The sequence below is a fragment of the Pan troglodytes genome, chromosome 4 (assembly GCF_028858775.2).
Source record: "Pan troglodytes isolate AG18354 chromosome 4, NHGRI_mPanTro3-v2.0_pri, whole genome shotgun sequence".
NCBI lineage: Eukaryota > Metazoa > Chordata > Mammalia > Primates > Hominidae > Pan > Pan troglodytes.
Genome location: NC_072402.2, coordinates 32849771 through 32874738, shown reverse-complemented (window position 1 = coordinate 32874738; position 24968 = coordinate 32849771). Strand labels below are relative to the sequence as shown.

Sequence of the window (24968 nt, the reverse complement as noted above, 5' to 3'; positions counted from 1 at the left end):
GATTTAGAAAGGCAGGCCATAATTATCTTTAATTAATAGAATATAGATAAGAGTCTAAGTGTCAGGAATCTGAAAGAGTTCATACTTGATCTGGAATTTTTTTACTGAATTAGAAGGCAAGGTCATCTGCTAAATATAGAAAAAGTGTAAGAATAGTGGTGAAGGTTTGGAAAATCTGGTGCAAGGAATAGTTAAAGGGCCTTACCAGGAAAAACCAATAACATTGCTCAGAGAAGCAGCTGATAATAGTGAATTTTTATCATTTCTTCAGTAGCTAGTGTTCCTTTGCCCAGTTATAGAAATGAGAAGGCAGATGTTTATATTGACCTAAATTGAAAGGGATTGTGGTTGAGGATGTTGTTAAGAGTGTGGTTGGAGAAGGATTTCATGGAATCTGGATTATATGGAGAAGCTTTGCAGGCAGAAATGGACTTCAGAAAACAGATGATCATAGTATAGGAGAGAGTATTGTAATAGAAGTCAGAGATAAGAGTGATATGAGGGTAAAAGGTTATAGTCAGAGTGGGGAACACTGGAATTAAGATTTGGAGGAAATCCAAATATATGAAATGACAAGGCTGAGCTAGGACTATGCTCATTAAAACATTTCAGCGGCTCAAATTTTTAAGTGATCGCTCAGAAGTAGGCCCCAAACTCTGTATCTACAGGGAGTTATCAAGTGTCTTTCTCCACTTTGAGAGAACCCCAAAATTGTTTCTGCTAATTTCAGATGTGACTTTGACTTTATATTCTTGGTAACAATAAGAAAGAACCTACCGAATAGCATTTTTTTATTATTGTACATTAGGTTGCTATAATGTGTTGGCCAAAAATAATTTTGCGTTTGGCATTATTAATGTTTAGAAGTTCTTCTAGAAAATATTTGGCTGGACACCATTAGCTTTTTCAGGAGGTTTCATTCTATTCTTGCCTGGAGTATTGATGAGCTATGTTACCAGACTATAAAAGAATACTTTTATATTCATTTTTGATGTTACTCTATCAACAGTGAATGTTCTGTAGCCATAGCAAATAACCTAAAAGTAGAACTAGTTTACCTTATCTCAAACACTATTTGTTTTTGTTTTGTTTTAATTTTTATCTTATCAAAGTTATATATGCATGATAATTTAAAAAGTCAAATAGTTTCTACAAACCTTATAATGAAAAATTGGCAGTCCCGTACCCACCCCTCCCTGTCCCTGATTGTACTTTAAACTTTCTTTTTTTTTTTTTTTTTGCGAATTCTATTTATCGCAAAGGTTCTAAATAACTCCCTTGTTCCATTTCCTTTTTTTTTCAATTTTAGATATTATCTATTATCTTTTTATTATGGAAGATGAGTAATTTTCTTATTTATTACCACCTCTAACAAACCTTCTCAATCTTCCCTTAATTTCCAGTATAATTATGGCTTAATTTTTTATATTTTAATTGTACTAATATTGAGTATTTTATTATGACTCTTTAAATATTATCAACATTAGAGATATATAGCAAACATTTCCTTTCTTGAAAAACATTCTAGAGTTTTTAAAAAGTAAATATCAGTTTTTTGTGTATCAATCTCTAAATTATATCCAAATTCTCTGACAGATGTATTAGTCTTCTCTCGGTACTTAGACATGGTATAAAATGCATCAGTTCCTTTTTTATGCGTTATTCATTTATTGTTTAATTCTCTGTCCTTGTTACTTTGGAGTGATATGTCTTTAAGCATCTGCATGCCTGTTTTCTGAGCTCTCCTTTCACTCTCTATATTAAACAAGGTTCAATCAGGAAACTAAACCAGAGTAGGTACTTCAACAAAGATTTAATATAGGGAATTACCAGGAGAATTGAAACAGCCAAAAGGGAACACAGGTAAGCCAGAGATTAATGATTACAGGAAGAAGCTACCACACCAAAGCAGTGGGAACAAAAGTGAAAAAATTGGCATTACCAGAACCAATGAGCTTACAGGAGATGTCTGGTGGAGCTCAAACTTGGACCTCTGAATAAGGGAGTGCTGCCTGGCTGTTGGTGCTTAGTCAGAAATACAGCAAATGTGCCTGTAGCTCCAGGGTATGGACTGCTGAAGTGGGGTTGCTGCCTATCGATATTTTTGAGGTTTGCAATATGGCAATTCTGGGAGAGCCAAAACAAGTAGGAAGTTGAAGCAAAATGCCCTTGTTGAAGTAATGCTGATAGATATATGTTAAAATAAAAACAACTCCCTTTCCCCAAACAGGAAGAAAACCTCTGGTTTTCTCATCCTTCTTTGTAATCTCCTCTAGTGTATCCTGTTACCAGAATGGAAGGGAAAACCAGGTGATATTAATGAGCAGAGTATAGAATAGTTGCTGTGGCCTGAGAGATAACCAGCACAATCCACAGCTACTCAGCATATTTAATACCCTCCTCTGCATATTTGAACTTCCATACGAAACAGCAATAACAATTTCCTGCTTCTGCGTAATAGGATCCAACTGTTTTTTCTTCAAATGAAGGTGCTCTCATGCTCACTCACATAAATAAATATATAGTATCCAACTCTTGGTGTATTAATTTATCTTCTAATTCAGGAAAAACACTCCCAAAAACCAAACATCTAAATATTGTGTAACTTAAAGCCTAATTTATTAAACTAACTGTCACCAAAAATCTTTATATAAAATTAACACAGGGAAAAGGAAGGAGGCTAGAAGAAATGAGGTAATCTATACAAATCCCTTCACCATTGTTTTGAAGATTGTTTTTCTTTCTTTTGTACTGAATTCCAATATTTTTTGACCCAATGTTGCAGTGTTTGAATGTTTGTGTCTCTCCAAATTCATATGTTAAGTCTTCTTATCTTAATGGGATGGTATTAAGAGGTGTGGCTCTTGGGAGGTGATTCGGTACTGAGGGCCAGGTCCTAATGAATGGGATCAGTGCTCTTATAAAAGAGGCCTGAGCGAGGCTATTGGCCCTTTGTTTCTCCTGTCATCCTGTGTGGATGCAGTAAGACGGTGCCCTCTGTGAGGAACAAGCCCTCTCCAGATGCCAAATGTGCTAGCACCTTGATCTTAGACTTCCTAGCTCCTAGAACTGTGAGCAGTAAGTTCTGTTGTTTGTAAAAACCCAGTCTAAGGTATTTGGTTATCAGAGCCTGAATAGACTAAGACACATCTCTTACCTTTTCTTTGTTTATTTTGTCACACTAATGGAACATATTCTCAAATAGCTTCTTATCTGAATACGTATTTATCATTTTAAAGGCATTAATTCATTGACTTCTGGTATCTAGCACTGTTATAAAAATCCAGCACCATTCTAATTCATCATCATTTATCTGTAACCTATTTTATTGCTCTGAAAGCTTTTAGAATCTTCTTTTTTCCCCCAGTCTTCCAAAAATTAATGATGCTATATCTTGATATGAATCTTCTTTTAATCTGGTGTGCTAGGTTCTTAGTGGACCCACGTCTAAACATTTTTTAATTTATACATTTTTTCTTTTATGTCTTTTAAAATTCTGTCTCCTCTAACTCTACGGTGTCAATTTTAAGCTTCCTGTAATGACCCCGTCTTACATTTTGTCTCCTATTTTTCATTTATTTGTGTGTGTGTGTGTGTGTGTGTGTGTGTGGCACATCAAGCCTGTAAGTGTGGTTTCTACCTAAGCTCTAGCACTCAATATGTGGACTAGAGTGTGTCCTCTCGGGAAAAGCCATGTAAACATGGATCCAGTCCTATTTGAGTATCCGCCAGTTTCTGTCTGCTTTTGGTGATTTTCCAGTCCCTTGAAATAGTGTTTTTGCTGTTGATTTTTGCTTGTTTGTTTTGTTTGGTCCAGAGTTTATAATTGTTATCTTTGAAGGGTTAGTGTAATACAACTTACTTTGCCATTACCTGAACTGGAACTACCTCATTGTTAACTTTTCATTACTTTTTTTTGGCAAGAAAATTCAATTAAACGCATGGTTACCGTCTTATCATACTCCCTAGCTTCTCCCAGTCTCATTAAAAATAGATGTTAAAAAGATGCTAATAGATGTTAACTACCTTATGGGCAATTTTCTTATTAAAAACACTTTGAAGATTTTAAAATGTTTTTTAGACCAATAATTTGTTTTTATCTTGTCTCTAGGTAAATAAGATTATATAGCAAAGTAAATATTACAAGTTTTTCAGGGGAATATTTTGAATTGAAATGTATTTTTAGAAGTTTGGCATTAAATCGTAAATAAAGTTTAAAAAAATTTTTAATAAATATTTTTGAATGAAAAAATTTGGCAGAATTTTTAATCCATTGTTTAGAAAGACAATTATTAAGGTTTGAAAAATTTCTTAGAAATAAGAAACCAAACATAAAATTAACATACTAAAATTTGATATTTTATTTTAATTAGGAATTTTAAAATACTTATTTTTATGATTTTTAAAAGATCACTAGTTTTGAGTTTATTCATTAATGATAAATAATAATGGCCTTATAGGTAACAGAGTAAGTTTTTATGAAAATTTTTTTTTTCAAATTTTTAATGTCAGTGTAATAATGCCTTTTAACCAATCATGCTATTTCATCAAATAAATTTAGTTCAGTGACTTGCATGGGGGAGGGGTGGTGGAGATTGGCCTTAATATCTGACATTTTTTAATGGGAAGGAGCTAGAATTTTATAGTTAGGAAAAAAAATTACTGTTTTAATTTAGTTTTTTTGGAGAATGTTATGAGAGACCTAATTGTTCCTAAACAGGGAAAACTGGTTTAAATTCAGAAGAAAATTACTCATAATATTTTACACTATGTTCTATTAAGTTATAGTTTCTGAGTATCCCATAGCATGATAATTTTATCATATTATAACTTTTGGCCAGTATTTGCTTACTCACTGTTTCTATGAGCAACAGAATCTACGCAACAGCAAACAGTGATCCCAGCCCCAGTTAGATTTTTCTCTTTCATAGGCACTCTGGAATGCTACTGTGTTAAAGTAATCAACCATTTTAAAAAGACAAATCAAATTTAAACTGACTCGAGAGTGTAGTTTTTTTTTTTTACCCATAGACGTTATTTTTGTTGTGGTTTATTTGCAAAACCCTTCACCAGTCATCTTTAGATATTGTTCAGAAGTCTCCTATGGGATAAATCATTACTTTGAATACAGAGGTTACAGTTGTTTATTCAGGATCCCACTATAAATTGAGGTCAATACTGGGATTCTAACGTAGAGATTTCTAAGGTTCCCGTATACTATAATTGTTTTGATATGACCAAGGGATAAAAAAAGAATAATAAAAGACTGAGTAGGCACTTACATTTATATTTCTACTTACAGATTATTTAATAGTGTTATCAGCTATAGTGTAGGACGTCTGAATGAAGAGTAAACGATGGAAAACATAACCAAAGGACATAACTATGGGCATCTTGATTAGATGAAAAAACATGATGGTCCTAAATGGGGGGAATTCAATATTACTTTGTAATTCATTTTGGAAAGAAATTAATTCCTTTCATAATAATTTGAAAATTAGTGTAGTTCCAAACCACATGCCCAGCATTAAAAAAAAAAACACTTTATTAAGGTATGATTGATATACAAAAAAAGTATGTATTATATATATATATATAAAACTTAATGAGTTTGTTGATAAGTATACATGTGTGAAACCAGCATTTTTCTTTAAGTTGCTGTATTTTGTTTATTTTGGTTTGGATTTGTCTGAAATTCATAGTCAAAATTTCATGGGACGTTCTTGGTAAAACTAGATGATGAATGTTTGAAAAAAGAATTAAGAGCTGGAGTTTATAGTTCTTAATAATAAAACATAGTATAAAGCTATAATAATTAAAACAGCATGTTATTGGTAAATGGATAGAAACTAATGAGACTGAATAGCAAGCTCAAAAGCATACTTAAATATATATAAATACTTAATTTCTAATAGTGGTATTTCATATGAGTAAGGAGAGAATAGATTGCTAAATAACTGGTGAAGAAACATTGGTTAGGTATTTGGAGAGAGAAATTAAAAAATGAAAATATAGGTGAATAATCACTTTCTTTGATAGGCAAAGACCTTAAAACAAAACTATTTTTAGACTTAACAACTTTAAAATGTAACTGCTCCACAAGTAATATTGCCAAACCAGAAAAATACTTGCAGCATGTATGACAAAGTATTAATTAACTTCACTGACAAACACTTTCTGAACTCTTACTATGAGCATAGAGCTTATGCTTGGGGTGGGGAAAGAAAACAATAAACATTCACAAATTAGATAATTTCAGATAATCACAACTTTTATGAAGATTATAAAATATTGTTTCTCAATACTTGTACTATTGGCATATCTTTTTAGGACTGTTGGGAAGATTCTAGAATGATTATATCCTAGTTAAAGAAGCCAAGGAAAAAATCTCTAGAAAAGTAATATTGAGCAGAGAATTGAATATAGTAAAGGAGAAAACCGTGAATTTTAAGGAGAACATTCTTGGAAGGATCTGCAAAGACCCTCTATTAGTGTTTTGTTAAAGGTGAAACAAAGTAGTACACACTTAGTGGTTTCCTTGTCCCATCCAGCTACTAGAGGCTTTCAGCATTCCTAAACTTGTGACTACATCACTCCCAATTTCTGCTTTATTCACACATCACCTTCTTACTGTGATCTCCTTCCTTTCTCTTGTAAGGACCATTGTGATTACATTGGGCCCACCTGGCTAATTCATGATTCTCTCTCCCTGTCTCAAGATCTTTAAGCTAATCACATCCCTAAAGTCCTTTTTGTCACATAAGGTAATATTCACAGGTTCTGGAAATTACAACACAGACATGGGGGAGGAGGGCTACTATTCAGCTTCCCACAGACCCTGATTCAGTGTGTTCATTTTCAATTGCTACAGTAGCAAATTACCACAGACTTAGTGCCTCAAAACAACATAAATTTACCAAACATAACATAAATATATATTTTACTTCTGTGGCATAAAGTTCAACGTAGGTCTCACCTAGCAAACATCAAAGTGTCAGTAGGGCTGTGTTCTGGAGGCTCTACAGGAGAACCCATTGCCTTGTCTTTCCCCGTTTCTAGAAACCACATACATTTTTGGCTCATGGCCTGCTTCTTCCATTTTTAACGGTAGCAGTTTTGTATCTCTCTGTGTGTGTCTTCACCGCTCGTCCCTCTGACTGCAGCCAGGAACGTTTCTCTAATTTTAAGTATTTATGTGAATACATTGGGCTCACCCAGAAAATAATGAAGAATAATCTCTCATCTCAAAGATTATAACCTTAATCTCATTTATAAAGTCCCACTTTACTGTGGAAGGTAACATCCCAAGGTTCAACAATTAGCTTGTAGACATCTTTGGGGGAACATCATTCTGACTACCACATTCAGGAATATTTTGACCTATTCAAGCATAGAAAGAAGGCAAGTGGCTGGGGCACAGCAAAGGGAGGGAGAATGGTGAGAGATGAGATTGGCACGGTAGTCACAGGCCAGACTGCTGTCCATTGGAGAGTATTTCAAGAGAGAATAGGATGTCATAAATTAAAGAAATAGATCAACATTAATCTACAGAAGTTTCTGGGATGATAAAAAGAATGAGATGATAGATTCTGTATCTTACCTGTTTTTGGATGTATCCGTACTGCCCACTACAGCAACCATTAGCTATATGTGGCTGTTGAACACTAAAATGTGACTTGTGTGACTGAGGAACTTACTTTTTAATTTAATTAAATTTAAATTTAAATAGTCATGTGTGACTAGTGATGACTGTATTGAACAGGACAGACAATAGATACATTTTGGGAGAAGTTTTGCAATGACAGGAGCAGAAAAATGGACAATAGCAACTAGAGGGATATGGGATTAAGGGTGTTTTTTGTTTTGTTTAGATTGGTAAAATTAAAGCATATTTGTATTCATTATGTATTATTGAGTAACACATTACCACAAATTTAGCAGCTTAAAACCATATACATTTATTAATCTCACTGTTTCTGTGGGTGAGGAGTCCAGGTATGGCATTGCTAGGAGTCCTAGCTTTTACATGAGTTTGTAAAAGCTGCAATTAAGGTGTTGTCCAGGGTTTGTGGTCTCATCTCAAGGTGAAGGATCTGCCTTCAAGCTCAGTGGGGTACTGGCACAGTTGAGTTCCTTGTAGCCTTTTGGACTGAGGGCCTCAGTTTCTTGCTGGCTATGATGGTTAATTTTATATGTCGGCTTGGCAGGGCTGTGGTGCCCAGATATGTGGTCACACATTCTGGGTGTTTTTGTGAGGGTGTTTTTGGATGAAATTAATATTCAAATCAATGGATTTTAAGTAAAGATGATTGCCCTCTGTGTTAGTCCATTCTTATGTCACTATAAAGAAATTCATGAGAATGGGTGCTTTATAAAGAAAAGAGGTTTAATTGGCTCATGGTTCTGCATGCCATACAAGAAGCATGGTGCCAGTGTCTGTTCCTGCTGAGGGCCTCGGGAAGCTTCCAATCACGGCAGAAGATGATGGAGAACTGGCATGTCACATGGCAAGAGTGGGGGCAAGATAGAGAGAAGCAGTTCTCCAGTGAACTAAGTGAGAGGAGGCCCCACCTAGAGATACAGATTTGGCAGTTTTCAGCTTATTTTTAATAATGGAAGCTGTGATTGCGAATAACCCTTTCAACCTCTGTAGAGTTAAATAAGAAGAGGGCCAAGGAATTATTCCAGGAAACAATACTATTTTACCTCTGAGTAGACAATAGAGAAGCATACTGAAAAGATATGCCTAGAGACCTGTGATGAGATCTGGAAGAGTGTCAGGGAATCCAAGATTCTGTATAGAAGGAATCAAATCTGTATTTCTTCATCAGCACCTAATACCAAAAATAAAGTAGCAGGCAAATAATAGGCAACCCCTGCCCTCTCCCTCTGACCAATCCGGTTATTATAGGGAAAGCCTTCTAGCTGGTTGAGTCCATATACAATATAATGTTTCATTTTTAATTGTAACACCTAATTAAGCCAGGATATATACCCTAAATGTAACTATATTGTCCATGAACCAAAAGACTCATCATCTTTGTTTAAGACAACAATAGCGTGAATATTTATAGCCCTTCAATGTAAAGCCAACTTCTGAGATTTCTGTACTATGTAGACTTTTGTGGAGTTTTTTTTTTTTTTTTTGCTCTCAAGAACTCTCTGATTCCCACTATGACTTTTGCAATTATTAAGACCTAAATAAGAATTCTTAGATGACACACTTGAAATATTAAATCGTATAGCGTAGCCTTAAAATGCTTATAATTTTTGTAGCACAATAATTACAATTTTGCATACTTTTCACCCCTAGATTATTGCATTTTGATTTTAAGAACCTGTAAGATCCAAAATACATGGAGCTTGATTATATGATCAGCTTGAGATATATAAGCATTTTTTATTAGTTCTAAGAAATTTGGGCAATAATATGTTGTAGTTGGGAAGATGAGATTTGTAGTTTTACAAATATAGTTTTCTTATCTTTTTAGAAGGAGTCCTTATCAGTATCCTTTTCTCAGTTCCAGTTACCTTTTAAGATCAGTGTGAGCAGTTGTCAACTGAGATATGTTACTGTCCCTTTTAGGAGGTGCATTTGTGATGTTCTTTATTTAAATCTAAAACAAACATTTCAGGCCAGACTCAGTGGCTTACATCTCTAATCTCAGCACTTTGGGAGGCCAAGGCAGGCATATCAATTTAGGTCAGGAGTTCGAGACCAGCCTGGCCAAAGGGTGAAACTCCGTCTCTACTAAAAATTCAAAAATTAGTCAGGAATGGTGGCAGGCACCTGTAATCCCAGCTACGTGGGATGCTGAGGCAGGAGAATCACTTGAACCCAGGAGGCAGAGCTTGCAATGAGCCAGGGTCATGCCAGTGCACTCCAGCCTGCGTGACAGAGCGAGAATCTGTCTCAAAAAAATAAAATAAAAAGTAAACATTTTAGAAAGTCACTAAACTGAAGAGTTCAGGATATAAAGACTTAGGACACATGTAGTTGATTCAAAACTACAACCAAAAGTTGATCAACTTGTAGTTGATGAGGAACATAGCTAGGTCAAGGTAATACAGTTCAGTCACCTTTTTTTAAACATATCTTGATCAATTTCCTATATTACTAGAATTTTACAACTATGTATCACAACTATATATATGCAACTGTGTATATATCTACAATAGACAATATTCTGCATTATAAACTGTAATGGATAGACTACTGTTTTTAGTATACATATATCTTGATACAGCTAAATTTTTCTCTGATGTGAATAAATTTAAAAGCACTCACTGCAACAAAATGAGATTCTATCTGGCCGTTATTCACCTAGTAATAACATCAAGATACCTTTATTTTTCATTTTCCTTTAGTTCCACATCTTGGTTCCCAGGATAGTAATGAACTTTAATTCTGCAAGTTTATTTAGTCTACTTTGATAATATATTGAAACTGAAACCCTTTAGTGGATATATTTTAAACAGGATATCAAATCACACCTTGATAATCTCCTCTCCTCAGAAACACTTAGAATGGCCACAATTAACTCTCTAGGAATTAAGTTATTCATAGTATTTATTTTGTATGCTTTACTGATACTTTTATTTGTGTGGCCATTTAAAAGAACCTGAAAACTGAGTATATAACTATACATTCTTTAAAAAACATCTGTTTAATTATTTTCAAATCTATGTATTATGATAGCATTAAGTGCTATTAAGCAATCTTTAACTGTGCCCTTTTTGTTTAAATTGTACTAATCAATAAATAACCCTGTCATGTCTTTATTTCTTTATTTGGACAGAATCACTGCCCAAATCCCTTACCTATCCTATTGTAGTTATAGTTTCTTAATGAGGATTATTACAATAAATAAATAATCAAAATTTTATCAAGCACATAGTATGGGCCAGAGCTTTGAAAGATAATTTGGAGGCTATGGAAGAAATAGAAAAGAGGGTCCCAGATCTCAAAAAGCTTGAAGTCTAAAGGGAAAGACTACATTTCTGAAACAACCAAAGAAAAATATAAGCAGGATATAACTGAATAATACATTGTATGAGACTGAAATATTAAGACTAGAGAGGCCAATGTAGGCTGATATCGTTTGGCTGTGTCTCCATCCATATCTCATCTTGAATGGTAACTCCAACAATTCCCGTGTGTCATGGGAGGAACCCGGTGGGAGGTGATTGAATTACAGGGGCAGGTCTTTCCTGTGCTGTTCTCATGATAGTGAATGAGTCTCATGAGATCTGATGGTTTTAAAAACAGGAGTGTCCGGGCACAGTGGCCCACGCCTGTAATCTCAGCACTTTGGGAGGCCGAGGTGGGCAGATCACGAGGTCAGGAGTTCGAGACCAGCCTGACCAACATGGTGAAACGCTGTATCTACTAAAAATACAAAAATTAGGGCGTGGTGGCCCACCCCTGTAATCCCAGCTACTCAGGAGGCTGAGGCAGGAGAATCACTTGAACCCAGGAGGCAGAGGTTGCAGTGAGCCGAGATCATGCCACTGTACTCTAGCCTGGGTGACAGAGTGAGACTGTCTAAAAAAACCCAAAAAACAAAAAACAGGTTTCCCTGCATAAGCTCTGTTTTTGCCTGCTGTCATCCGTGTAAGATGTGACTTGCTCCTCCTTGCCTTCTGCCATGATTGAGAGGCCTCCCCAGCCATGTGAAACTATAAGTGCATTAAACCCTTTTTCTTCCCAGTCTCAGGTATGTCTTTATCAGCTGTGTGAAGACCAACTAATACATAGGCTAACTTAGTTAAAAAGAACTTGGCCTGGGCTTTGAGGTGATGGTAAGGGAGTATGGCATTTAATCTTGGACTTGAAGGGTTGACAAAAAGATATCCGGAATAGACAAACCCCTGGCTAAAGAAAATGTATGTGTTTTCTGAAATTGATGATTTTTAATGCGGATTAAATTTTAAAAGCTAAAAGTATTTATTCTATCACTTAGAATGATAACTATTAAGAGTCAACTAGTGAAATCTACTATGATTCTTTATATATATATACACGTATACATACATATATGTATATACATGTATGTACGTACATATATGTATATACATATATGTATGTATACGTATATATTATATATGTATATACATATATGTATATGTATATACATATATGTATATGTATATATTATATATATGTATACATATGTATACATATATGTATATATGTATGTATACGTATATATTATATATGTATATACATATATGTATATGTATATATTATATATATGTATACATACGTATATATTTTATATATATATATATTTTTTTTGAGACGGAGTCTTGCTCTGTCACCAGGCTGGAGTGCAGTGGTGTGATGTTGGCTTACTGCAACCTCTGCCTCTTGGGTTCAAGCAATTCTCCTGCCTCAACCTCCTGAGTAGCTGGGACTACAGGCACACGCCACCACGCCCAGCTAATTTTGTTTTGTATTTTAGTAGAGACAGGGTTTCACCATGTTGCCCAGGCTGGTCTCAAACTCTTGAGCTCAGGCAATCTGCCCACCTCGGCCTCCCAAAGTGCTAGGATTACAAGCTTGAGCCACCGCACCTGGCCGATTATCAATATTTTAAAAGTTAATTGCTCTTAACTTCTTTACATAGAGAAATGCAGACATAGCTTAAACTCTTAGAAGATTATAGATAGACTGAGGTTCTTAACAAGATCTGTGTACTCTTAAATATTAATAAAATTGAGAACTAACTAGAAAAAAACTCTTAATTTTATCTGTTTCTAACAGAAGAGACATGCTCTCAAAATGTCTTTTATATGTGGTTTCTGACTGTGCTGTACCATTCAAAGTCATGGTTTTATACTGTAGATTATTTTGAAGTGACAGAACTGATAAATAAAGAACAGCTGTGACAGTAACCTTATATGTCAAACTAGAAACTGGAGTGAAAAATTTAAAAATTGACACAACAGTACGATATAGCTTTTGTGCTAATTTGCTGGCGTTAAAATGATACTTAAATTGCTGCTTTTCTTTTGTTGTGAGACAGAATAAAGATGGACTGGGTGTAGAGGTAGAACACAGAAATATTTTATACTTCTCAACTCATTAAGCCTGATGAGGCCCTTTTTGAAGTCCAGTGCATCTAGGCACGTGGCCCCTTGCATCTGTAGTAATGTGCACAGCCTAGAACAGCAGCAGTGAAGGTGAAAGAGTGCCTCCTGCTCCTGGCTATGAACCGTGTGTATATGGGCCAAATACTTTTGAGAATTAAAAAAAAAAATTAATCTGAGTATTTCAAGTAAAATCCTTTTCTTTGATTAAATTTCTAGATACTTTTAGTTTATTTTTATTGTGTAGAATAACAGATGTCCTTATCTATTGAAGGACTAGAAACTGGTGACAATAATTAGAAAATAGATATAAAAAAAGTTGTATACTTTTAAGAAGAAATGACATTTCATGTTTATTTTACACTGATTAGCTGCAAAAAGATCTAAGAGGGTTTTGGAATTTTTCATCAGTGTGTTTGAGTGATATTTTGAAAGAAGTTGTTATTAGTGATTTAAAATTAGTCCTTTCTTTGTCATCTGAGATAGAAGTGTAGAGGGCTGGACTTGTTTATCTCTTCATTTGTATTTTACTGATTATTTTATTTCAGGATCAAAGTGTGGGATGAATTCTTTATCCTTTTGGCATTTTGAAACTTTTCAAATGTTAAAAAAAACTTTTTATTTCTAAAAATGTCCACTTCTCTCAAAGTTACCTGACAATTGTTATAATAAAAGAATACAAAACCACTTTGTGGGTTTATGTTTTGCTATTGTAACCTATTGTCTAAAATAAAGTAAGCTTATTTTTTTCTCCTGCTTTGTATCAACTCAAAACAATAATATTCTGTAGGTGACTTTTTTTTTCCTTTTTTTGTTTTTGTTGTTGTTGTTGTTTTTGAGACTGAGTCTCGCTGTATCGCCCAGGCTGGAGTGCAGTGGCACAATCTAGGCTCACTGCAACCTGTGTCTCGCGGTTCAAGTGATCCTTGTGCCTCAGCCTCCTGAGTAGCTGGGCTTATAAGCGTGCACCACCATGTCTTGCTCATTTTTGTATTTTTAGTAAAGACTAAACACTGTCTTTATAACACTGTGTTGGCCAGGCAGGTTTCGAACTCCTGACCTCAGATGAACTCCACCTGCCTTGGCCTCCCAAAGTGTTGGGATTACAGGAGTGAGCCACTGTGCTCGGCCAGGTGACATTTTCCTTTAACTTTGTGTGTATATTTACACTCAGAGAGGTTTCAAAAGGTAACTGTTCAAATTTACTTTCAATTTATTTATTCTTTATATAGGTAAAACTTTCTTATTTAAGCTTATATGCCTGTTAAGTGGACTCATATTTCATTGCATGAGAAAACTGCAACTGCTTTTTCAAACTGTACGAATGCAGTTTCACAGTGGATGTCTAAGTGAAGTCTGCTTTTATTTGTAAATTGTGTAATAAAGATTTGTCTCAGAATTCTCAACCATATTAAATATTTCTTAATCTGTATGTAATATATTTATAGAAATATTCTTTTAAAAGCAATACCTTTTGGAAATATTCTTATCAGATAAATGGCGTGATAGAAATTCACAATCTAGGAGGCAAAAAACAAAAACCCAAAACAAAAACAAAAACAATTTTCATTTTACTCTTCTACGGACTCAGTGCTACCAGCATCTTTCTTTGGAATTATGTGTAGGTTCTTAACCTAATTCTTCCCCTACTTTTTGTCTAGTTGGGATACTCTCTTACCAAGAAACAGCACAACAGCATAGCATAGCAGAATCTTGACTTTACCCCTTCAATAACTTGGATAACTACTCTGAACCTGAGTTTACTGATCTATAATGTGGATATGATAATAGTTCTCTTACAGTGAAGATTTATCCTAGTTTATATTTTTGCTACACTTGAGTTACACTTCAACCAAAAGATGTGGTAACTGAATAATAATCATCATAATTTGTTATCTGTTATAATAATTTTAAGGATAAATATAATCATTATTACTAATCATTGTGTTTCAGCATCCTTATCAGCCAAATGGGGAATACCTGTGTTCCCTTCAGAATTCCATAAGTGTACTAAAACTATTTGAGTATTTTATTTTAAACTGTACCCTAGTAGAGGAATTAAGGTATTTTTAAGATTCTTACCTTTATGCAAAAGTACTAAAGCTTGACACTTAACTTTATTATTGGCAATTTATGGTAATAAATTATTGTCTTTAGATAAAAGAGTAATTACTGTGTAGCTACTAGTTTCCTAAAACTCTACCTTTCTCTTAGCTATAACAAAATTTTGAGCTTTCTTCAATAAAAGGTCAGTTATTCCATTTTAGCATTTACATGAACAGAAATTAGAGTTAAAATTATCATATATAATTCCTTTTCTTATTCTGAGCAGAGAGACTTAAAATTAGGCTTTAGCAAACAGATGGTAGTAAGCTTATACAGTATTTATGTTGCTTTCTTTTCTGCTAGGAGATGGAAGAGTGACTTACCACTTACAAAAATTATTCTTGGGCTATATGTTGATTTATATGATCAAGTAAGAAACTTTAGGTAGTAGCCCAGTTTTTTTGCTCACTGTTTGTATATCTTGTAAATGCATTGTATTTAAATCCTTCTTACACTTTTTTATTCTCAGAAGAAATTGTGTATGCTTAAAACCAGGCTTCTCAATCTTGATATTTTCCCCAAATTAACCATGTTTTTCTTTCATTTTAGTTCAGACTTGGTTCCTTCAACCTAGAGAAAGTTGAAAACCCAGCTGAAGTCATTAGAGAACTTATTTGTTATTGCTTGGACACCATTGCAGAAAATCAAGCCAAAAATGAGCACCTGCAGAAAGAAAATGAAAGGCTTCTGAGAGATTGGAATGATGTTCAAGGACGGTGTGTACACAGTTTGCTTGTGGTATAAAAATACGGAGCCCTCTTTATGTTGTTATAGCTTTAAGTTAATGATTGGTAAATTTCCAATATATGTGGATTAGCACATATATATTTACCTTAACTGAATATGATTAAACGAAATTATTCGTCACTATTGTATATTATAGGAATACATTAATACATTATGTCATTAGTATGTGGTGGCACCAGCAAATTTATAAACAATAAGGATTAATTGGGCATTGAAGATCAAAACCCATTAATACTAATAAAAGATTTAGGTAGTAAATATTTATAAAGATTAATTCAGCTCAAATTATAGGATTAATAATGAATTTAAAAGAGACATGAAATAAAATAAGCATAATTGATTTCTCATTTGGGATCAGTGAGTGGCATCTATTTCAAATTACAGTGTTTTGGCTCCTAGTAGACTTATTTCTCTGGATTTATTGAAAATTTATACTATACCATTTTTAAAGGATGAGCTAATTGTGGCTACTGGATAAGACATTTGGAAGCCTTTTATTTTTATGGCTTTGCCTCTTTTTAAATGAGGAAGAAAAAAATAATTTTTTTTTAAATTATGAACTTTCTCAACTAAATCCTAATCTAGGCTGGCCCAATGTGTAAGCTTTATTATTCTATTAGTATAAGATATTTGAAGGAAATAAAATGCATGTTGTGAACACTTGTATCCTCACTTATAATATATATATGTGTGTGTGTATGCACACACATATATATACAGTGAGAAAGAAAATGATGTCTGAAATAATTATGTGGAATATATATATAATAATGATAATAATTATTAGTACATCCAGTAGATTTTTTAAATCTTTTGCTTAAATAACTCTAAAGCATGGGAACAGTTATCCAACATATTTAGGGTCTTTTTAGTGCAACCATTGTGATTGCTCTGTATAGACGTTAGTGAGTATATGTGAAAGTATATGAAAAATGGTGACGATTTTACCACTATCAACATATGTATGTGAAAATGAAGCTGACTAAAAGATTATTTTTCTGTACATTCAATTATATTTATTAACTAATGCAAAACATGTAAAATTAAGTTCCTAACACCTAGTGTTATTTGGCTTTCATGTATTATATTAAGAAAGTGGTTATTTTGTTCTATCTTAGATCTACATTTTTATCTCCAATTATTTATATATGTTATATATAAATAATATAAAAATGAGACCAAATCCAAACTGTGTATCAGGAAACCATGCAGAAAAAGTTAATTTTTCTCTTTAACTGCTGTTTATTCATAAATAAAGACGAATTCAATGTCATAGTATGAATCAGTATCAGATATCTGTACTACAAAGCATTTCTTGGACCTGTATCTGTAGCTTGGGTGTATTTTCTATTTAATATGTGAAATAAATCAAATTAAAGGAGATGTGCTATGGTCGTGATAAGCCATTATATTTAAAACTCAGAATACCCTCAGGATGATAGGAAATTTGATCCACAAATTGCCTACAAAAATGCAGACTGGGTACTTGGTACTTGAACAAATTGCTTTAAAATGTCTGCCAGAGGTTGAAAGAGGTATTATCTCATCAGTATTCAACACCACTCCCATAGAATTGAAAGCAGCAGGGAACGAAGATGGGGAATTAGAGACAAATGCACCCTGTGCTGTAACTGTGTGCGAGGGGCACATATTATATGTGGCTCACAGATGCTTGATTTGCTATTTCTGGACTATCCAGCAAGTGCTTTTGTCTTGTTGTGAAGAGATTTCCTGTTTGATCAAAAGCACAGCCATGTACCCTGTCACCTGCTTTATTATGATCCAGCTATTTTTTTGATAGTACTGTGTCAGATGTCTTCTTCAGGGTCTATAGATGTGTGCCATTGGGTGGCCCTATGTCCTGAGAGGAAAGAGAGTCCACTCCAAAGAATTCTAGTCTCTTTATTGTATTCCAGATCTTAGATTAGTAGCTTTAAATATTTCCCAAATTTGATTTTCTTCCCTTTCAGAGGACAGAGGCCACTTTAAGGAGCTGTAAATACATCTTGATCATGGCCAAGCAGCAGTTTCTTAGTGTTCCCTCACTAGAGCCTTTGCATGCTGGAAAGGATTTACAGCTTTAGCTTCCATAAGGCAGTAGTTCTGATTAAGTGTCTTTAGGGAGATTAGAAATAGGACATGAGCATATGGAGTTAGGTAACTGGGGACATAGAAAGTAGAGAATCATTAGAGTTGGGGCCATGATGTTAAGCCTGGCAATAGTTAGTTTTGGGGGAAGCCTCTGATTATTTTTGGGTCAGTGTCCATTCATGATCCAAACATTTCTTCTATACTACATATGAAGGGATGGGAGGGTGGTGTTAAAATAGTGGGGAAGGACACAATGTAAGGGATGGGAATTCCCATAGAAGCGATGGTAGATGGGTCTGAGATACATTTACTACCCAATAGGATATTATATGAGAATAAAATAGTTGTGTACACATGTGTTTATTAGCATGGAAAATGTTGATCATATATTAAGGTGAGACATGTGCATCACCACAAATATAAACAATATCCCATTGTTTGCAAAAAAATATATTTATATAGAGTATCTGGAAGAAGAAAATTAAATGTTAATAGTGTACATCTGGAATTGTAGACTACATTTTCCTTTAATTTTGGGGAGTATTTTTTGTATATGTTTTCGTATTTAAATATGTATCACCATTATAATCAAACAATTATAAAGCTATTTTCATTTGGGATGATGGTGGAGAATAAACACTTGAGTGAGGAATGAGAAATTACAGCATAAGTAAAAAGTGTGAGCTTTAATGCATAGAATTTTAACATATATATTTGCTGTTATTTTTAATTACCACTTAATAATTGTGTTCTTGGCTCCATTTTGAACAAGTGGCATCAATGGATTAATTTTGTATAGTGTAGATAAAGGAGGAAACATTTAAGATGTGTACGTGAATCCTTAGGTTACTGGCTATATTTATTTCATGGGTTTTCTACTTAATTACAAATAAAAACTCTCAAGTTCCATGTTACTGAATAGGTGTTTTGTTTGCACTCAGACCTCTACTTATAAATTACCTGCCTTTATTCTGAGTTATAGTTATTAAACCCATAATTGGAGGCAGTTTTCAGGGAACTGGGTTGACACTCACAGAATCATCAAAATAAAAGACCTTGAAAGCTCTTCTACTTCATCTCTCTGCCTTCAAGATACAATCACATTATATCCAGATGAATTCAGTCCGATTTTTAAAGACCTCAAGAGATATCTTCATCTCCCCTTGATAGCCCGTTACAGTGTTTAAGAACTGTCACAGTCAGAAAATTCTTTCTTCCATCTATGGGTAATCTGAATCCTTCACGGTATAGTTGAAGGCCATTTCCTCTTGTTCTCTTGTCAGAAAGGATGAGGAACAGCTGTTCACCATCTTTTTCCGTACTTAAAGCTTTATTAAATCTCTTTACCACTGCTTGCTTTTCCAGTTCTTTTTAGCTTTCTTTGTCTTCCCAACTCTATTCAGACTTTCTTTTGCCATACAACCCTGACCTGGGCCAGATATAATTTTGGCCAGAACTGATTATTAATTTAAGGATTACTGCACTGTGTCTAAATACCATATGTTCACATTTATATATCTATTATTTTATTTTGAGCTATCATTTAATCTGTTGTTTCATTTTTGGTGTTATTTCTGCATGAAATTGTTGTGTTTTTCCTCCTAGTTTGTTATTGTTTTGACATGTTATTCTTAGATTGTTTTCCCACCCAGAGACATTTTATTTTGAATATTCAGTATTTTTTTGTATTTTTTTATCCTTTTAATTTTTTTTTAAAAATTACTATTTTTTTGTCCAAGGTTTTAGATACCTCAGTGCTAGGTTGCTAATTAAATTTAGCATTATTGTTCTGTTTTCCTAGTTATTGTAGAAAGGATGAAGTATCATTAGACCTTTCTTGTTTGATGTTGTTTGTGATTTCGTCCCAATTTGAGATTTGCCTGGATTTGATCCTTGGACTAGTGTGGTCTGATCTAGTTGTACATGGGCTTTTTGTTAGTGTCACCAGACTTAGCAGTGAATCCCATGTCTCTTCTCCACTAAATGTTCTCACCTAACAGTTCCTGTCCAATTTCTTGAGGCATAAGCTTGACAGGAAGCACGTAATGGAATGCATAGTAACATCATAATGCTCTAGGAGAGGATTGGCATTAAAAATTAGGTGGGAATGATACGACATACCTCTTAGTTACTGATTATTGGATAAAAGGATAGCATTCTCTGAGTCTTGAAAAATTAAAAGTTAAGAGTAAATTCATGTCATGCAACTGTTCACACTAATACTTTTTCTCCAGTCAGCTCCCACTCCCCCACTTTTCTAGGAAGTGTTGTCCAGTTTGATGATCAGAAGTTTGGTTGCAAAAAAATCCTAAAGCTTTGCTGAAACCAAGCAAGGTTAACTCACATGATACCATTCATTCTATTGACTGTGTTTTCCTGTCACAGAAATGTTTCCTTCGACAACATAGTTCTGATACTGGTTACTTAAGATTAACAATATTCTTTAGGAATATTATATGATATTTCATTTTCATATTTATTTTCACTTTGAATGTGTCATACCAAATGTTAATTTTAATAAAGGTTTGGGAATTAGCTTGTTAGTTGTTAAGTACACATCATCATTCAATCAAGAATTATTGAAGTGACTTATATGGAAATTAAATATGGACTTAAACCAGATAAATTACTAATTGGTTACCATTCCTAAAATTTAATATAAGAAATTGTAATATATTTGTTTATATGTTTTCACATATTGGTTTTTACTTTGCATATGTTTGAAGTATGTTATTATATACTCAGGTATTTCAGTAATATGTATGTTTTAAAGTTGTTTGTTGTGTTTTTTTGAAAATATTATAGGAAGATGAGAATATCATGCTTACGTAACACTGAATCTGAAATATAAATGTAGTGACATGTCTTTGCTTAAAATAAACTATCAATATTGCTAGCTCCTTTTCAATATTCAGTTTTTTTCTAACATCTTTTCGTGTACTTCTTTCTCAGAGAACTTTGCTTAATGAAGGGAATACTGTTAGATTGATATTATTTGCCACAGTTTTTTTAAAAGCTGAAGATGAAAAACATTACTTTTACAATGGTGAATAGCTATTAAATGAGGGAAAAAATACAATATTCGGAATCACTGTTTTTCTGTTTCCTTATAAGATGTCAATATTAGCCATTCTCCTTGGCTCTTCTTCTTTGCTGGAGGGCTATAGTCAGCCATGGTGCCCAGCAGGAATGGCATAATCCTGAAGCCCCACTTTTGTAAGTACTGGCAGTGGCCTATAGCAATATGGTTCACCCAGCCTGCAAGGAAGAGCCACAGACATGAGACCGGGCAAGCCCACTGCATTGCCCGGTGCCTTGTATCTGGACCCATTGGCCCCTAGTAAAATGCCCCACATGAGGTTTCACACCAAGTACAAGCTGGCAGGGGCTTCAGCTTGGAAGAATTAAGGGTGGCCAGCATCCACAAGAAGATGTACTGGACCATTGATTTCTCTATTGATCCAAGGAGGTGAGACAAGTCCACTGAGTCCCTGCAGGCCAATGTATAACAGCTGTAGGAGTACTGCTGGAAGCTTATCCTCCTTCTGCAGGAACCTCAGCCTCTGAGAAGGGAGACAGCTACACTGAAGAACTCAAATTGGCCATCACACTGACAGGATCGGTAATGTTCATATGAAATACCTATACGAAGGAGAAAGCCAGAGTCATCACCAAGGAGGAAGAGAACTTCAAGACTGCCACGTCAGGCCAGGTGCGGTGGCTCACGCCTGTAATCCCAGAACTTTGGGAGGCTGAGGCGGATGGATCACGAGCTCAGGAGTTCGAGACCAGTCTGACCAACATGGTGAAACCCTGTCTCTACTAAAAGTACAAAAATTAGCCAGGCATGGTGGCAGGTGCCTGTAATCTCAGCTACTCGGGAGGCTGAGGCAGGCGAATCGCTTGAAACCAGAAGGCAGAGGTTGTAGTGAGTGGAGATCGTGCCACTGCCCTCCAGCCTGGGCAACAAGAGCGAAAGTCTGTCTCAAAAAAAAAAACCTGCCATATCAATGCCTGCCTGGCTCTTTGGCCTCTGGGCAAAAAGGACCAAGGAAGCTGCAGAACAGGATATTGAAAAGAAAAACTAAAGCACTGTTGAGGCCTTGTAATAACTCTGCAGAAAAGCTGGGAAAACGAATAAACCACTGGGAAAATAAATAAACCAAAAAGATGTCCATATTAATTTATTCACTTTATTCGTTTGTCTAATAAGAACCTACCAAACATCTGTCGAATGCTAAACACTATGCTGGGCACTGAGGATACAGTGGCCAATAAAACACACATGCTCTCTGCTTTCCTGGAGTTCACATCTTTGGCAAAGACTGTGCTATAAGAATTTGCTGAAATTGGTCCCAGAGAATATATTGCCATATTTTCCTTTTTATCCTATGAGACGTTCTAATTCTTTGCATCTCTAGATAGGTAGATTGTTGAAAGTTTAAGGGCATGTATATAAAAGCTATCTAATTTGGACATTTGTGTTTCTAATTTCACTGAAATATATATGTGTGTGTCTATATATGTACACACACATATATATTACTACTGGTATATATGTGTGTGTGTGTTTATGTACAGTATAAAAATACTAGGATACCTGTAAAACAACAACAATGTAAATAAGCAGTATGAAACAACATTGAAAAGAATACATAAAATAATTTGTATTTGAATCAATAAAATAGGAATGTATTCATCATGTATGTGTATGCATATATTAAGTATATACAACCTCAGCTATTTTGCTTTGTTTATATATCTCTTGGGAGCTTAAAATAAATACAATCCCTTGTTAGCTCATTTGAGCAGTATGGGATGAATTAAAAACAATAGAGAATTTTGTATGTTTTGTCTTACGTATCTAAATTTGAAGATATGTAGTGTTTTACATTTCCTGTTTTATTAATCTCTCCTTGAATATATCAAGTAGAATACTTTCATTGGGTATGTGTATTGCATTTCTATATGTATTTGTGTGTGTGTGTGTGGTGCTCGCTTATAAGAATATAACTGGATAAGTCGTGTTCTTGTTGTGGAGCAGTTTGTTGTCTAGTAGAGAAATCAGACAAATTAGCTATGTTGCCTTATCACAAAATAAGATTGTAGTTGCTTTTATAGTAATATTAACATAGTACTGAGGAAACAGGCTACATTTACTCTTGTTTGAAATTTATCCCATAAAAACATTCTTTTGTAAATAAACCATACGTATCAATAAATTATCTTTAGGCATTTTGATTTTCTAAAGGCTTATTTGTATCAGTTTTCAATTTTGATCCTTATCTCAGTATATAAATTACATTAATAACCAATAATTTCTAATTGTGTATTTAACCATCTTTATAAAACTTCCAAGTCAGTGAAAGCATATGTGAAAATAATCTTTAATTGTATTTTCCTTGAAATCTTCTTGATTATTAGACTGAATTATGTTAATGCTAAGCAGAACTGCATGACTAATTTGTTTACTTATTTACTTTTTTAGATTTGAAAAATGTGTGAGTGCTAAGGAAGCTTTGGAGACTGATCTTTATAAGCGGTTTATTCTGGTGTTGAATGAGAAGAAAACAAAAATCAGAAGTTTGCATAATAAATTATTAAATGCAGCTCAAGAACGAGAAAAGGACATCAAACAAGAAGGGTATTTTCGCTATCTTGTTTTTGGATGACCGATGAATACATTTAAGTGGAATTTCTTCCCAAAGTTAATGAACATTAGATGCCAACTTTTTGATCATATGAGATAATTTGGTAGTCTGGATGTGGATGTTCAGGCTGTTAGATAGGGGTGCCATGGGCTAGAGAGTTCTCAGCATGGTCTCTCTATGTCTGCTCAACTGTGTCACCTACACTTAAATTAAAAAACTGACATAAGGCTTATTAAAGTATTATTTAATTCTTAGACATTAGTAAGACATACTAATTAAAAAAAACTTTCATCTGCAGAACTACAAAAATTGGATGTATATTTGTAATCTTGATGTCTAGGCAATGATTAACTTCAGAATCAAGTGGTTAATATTAAATTCCAGGGAGCACTTATTTTATCTGATTAGAGTGTGATTATCAGTTTTATTCTTCTTTCACATTTTCTCTGAAAGTACATATGTACTTGATTTTTATGGAAGAATCCTAAGTGACAAATGGCTGATATGGCTTTCGACGATTATAACTTTTTTACGCATTAGCAAATACAAGTTAGGGTCTGTTGCTTTGAATCTTAGTAGAAGTACAGAATTACCAGTGACGTAGTATAAAAAAATTTGATATCAGCTAGTCCTAGCACAGGTACTGGTCTTGCAGTCATACCTATTAGTTTATAGCTTTGGACAAGTCACTTTATCTTCATAATAAAGGTAAAGATACCCATCTTAGGGTTTTGCAGAGATCAAATGAAATGCGAACTGTTCTGAGATTAGTAAAATGTTAAATACTCTGTGACTAACAGAGATAATTTGTTAGAAAAAGTATTTTGATGGAAGAATAGTACCTGATAAGAAACTGATTTAATATTAATTATAATGAGTACTAAATTCAGATTAAAATTAGGTAAAACAGAAACTTGTTCTTAAGAGAGTTAATATATAGGTTTTAAGATGCTTTCATCTAAATCATATATATTTTCAATATGTTTGTCTAATTAGAATCTTTTTCTAGGAATATTTTCTATAATTGCTTACTGATAAATCTGCTGCCTAGCAGGGGGTGAGCCAGTTATTTATAATTCTACCTTTCTCTGTTTCTAGGGAAACTGCAATCTGTTCTGAAATGACTGCTGACCGAGATCCAGTCTATGATGAGAGTACTGATGAGGAAAGTGAAAACCAAACTGATCCCTCTGGGTTGGCTTCAGGTAAGAGATACATACATTTATCTCCTCTGTTGAATATCTTATTTGGGCTTCTTATTCTAATGACAAGAAACCATAA

General features: G+C 34.1%; 1 protein-coding gene across 1 annotated transcript in view; it reads left to right on the top strand.

Annotated features, from left to right (window-relative positions):
• The window catches only part of XRCC4 (X-ray repair cross complementing 4), a gene marked incomplete at its 5' end in the record, with an annotated part of 250536 nt that overhangs the window by 74883 nt on the left and 150685 nt on the right, over positions 1-24968 (top strand). The window contains 3 exon segments of the mRNA NM_001280398.1: positions 15748-15914; positions 23525-23680; positions 24786-24892. Of these exon segments, the coding sequence (NP_001267327.1) occupies positions 15748-15914; positions 23525-23680; positions 24786-24892 (430 nt within the window).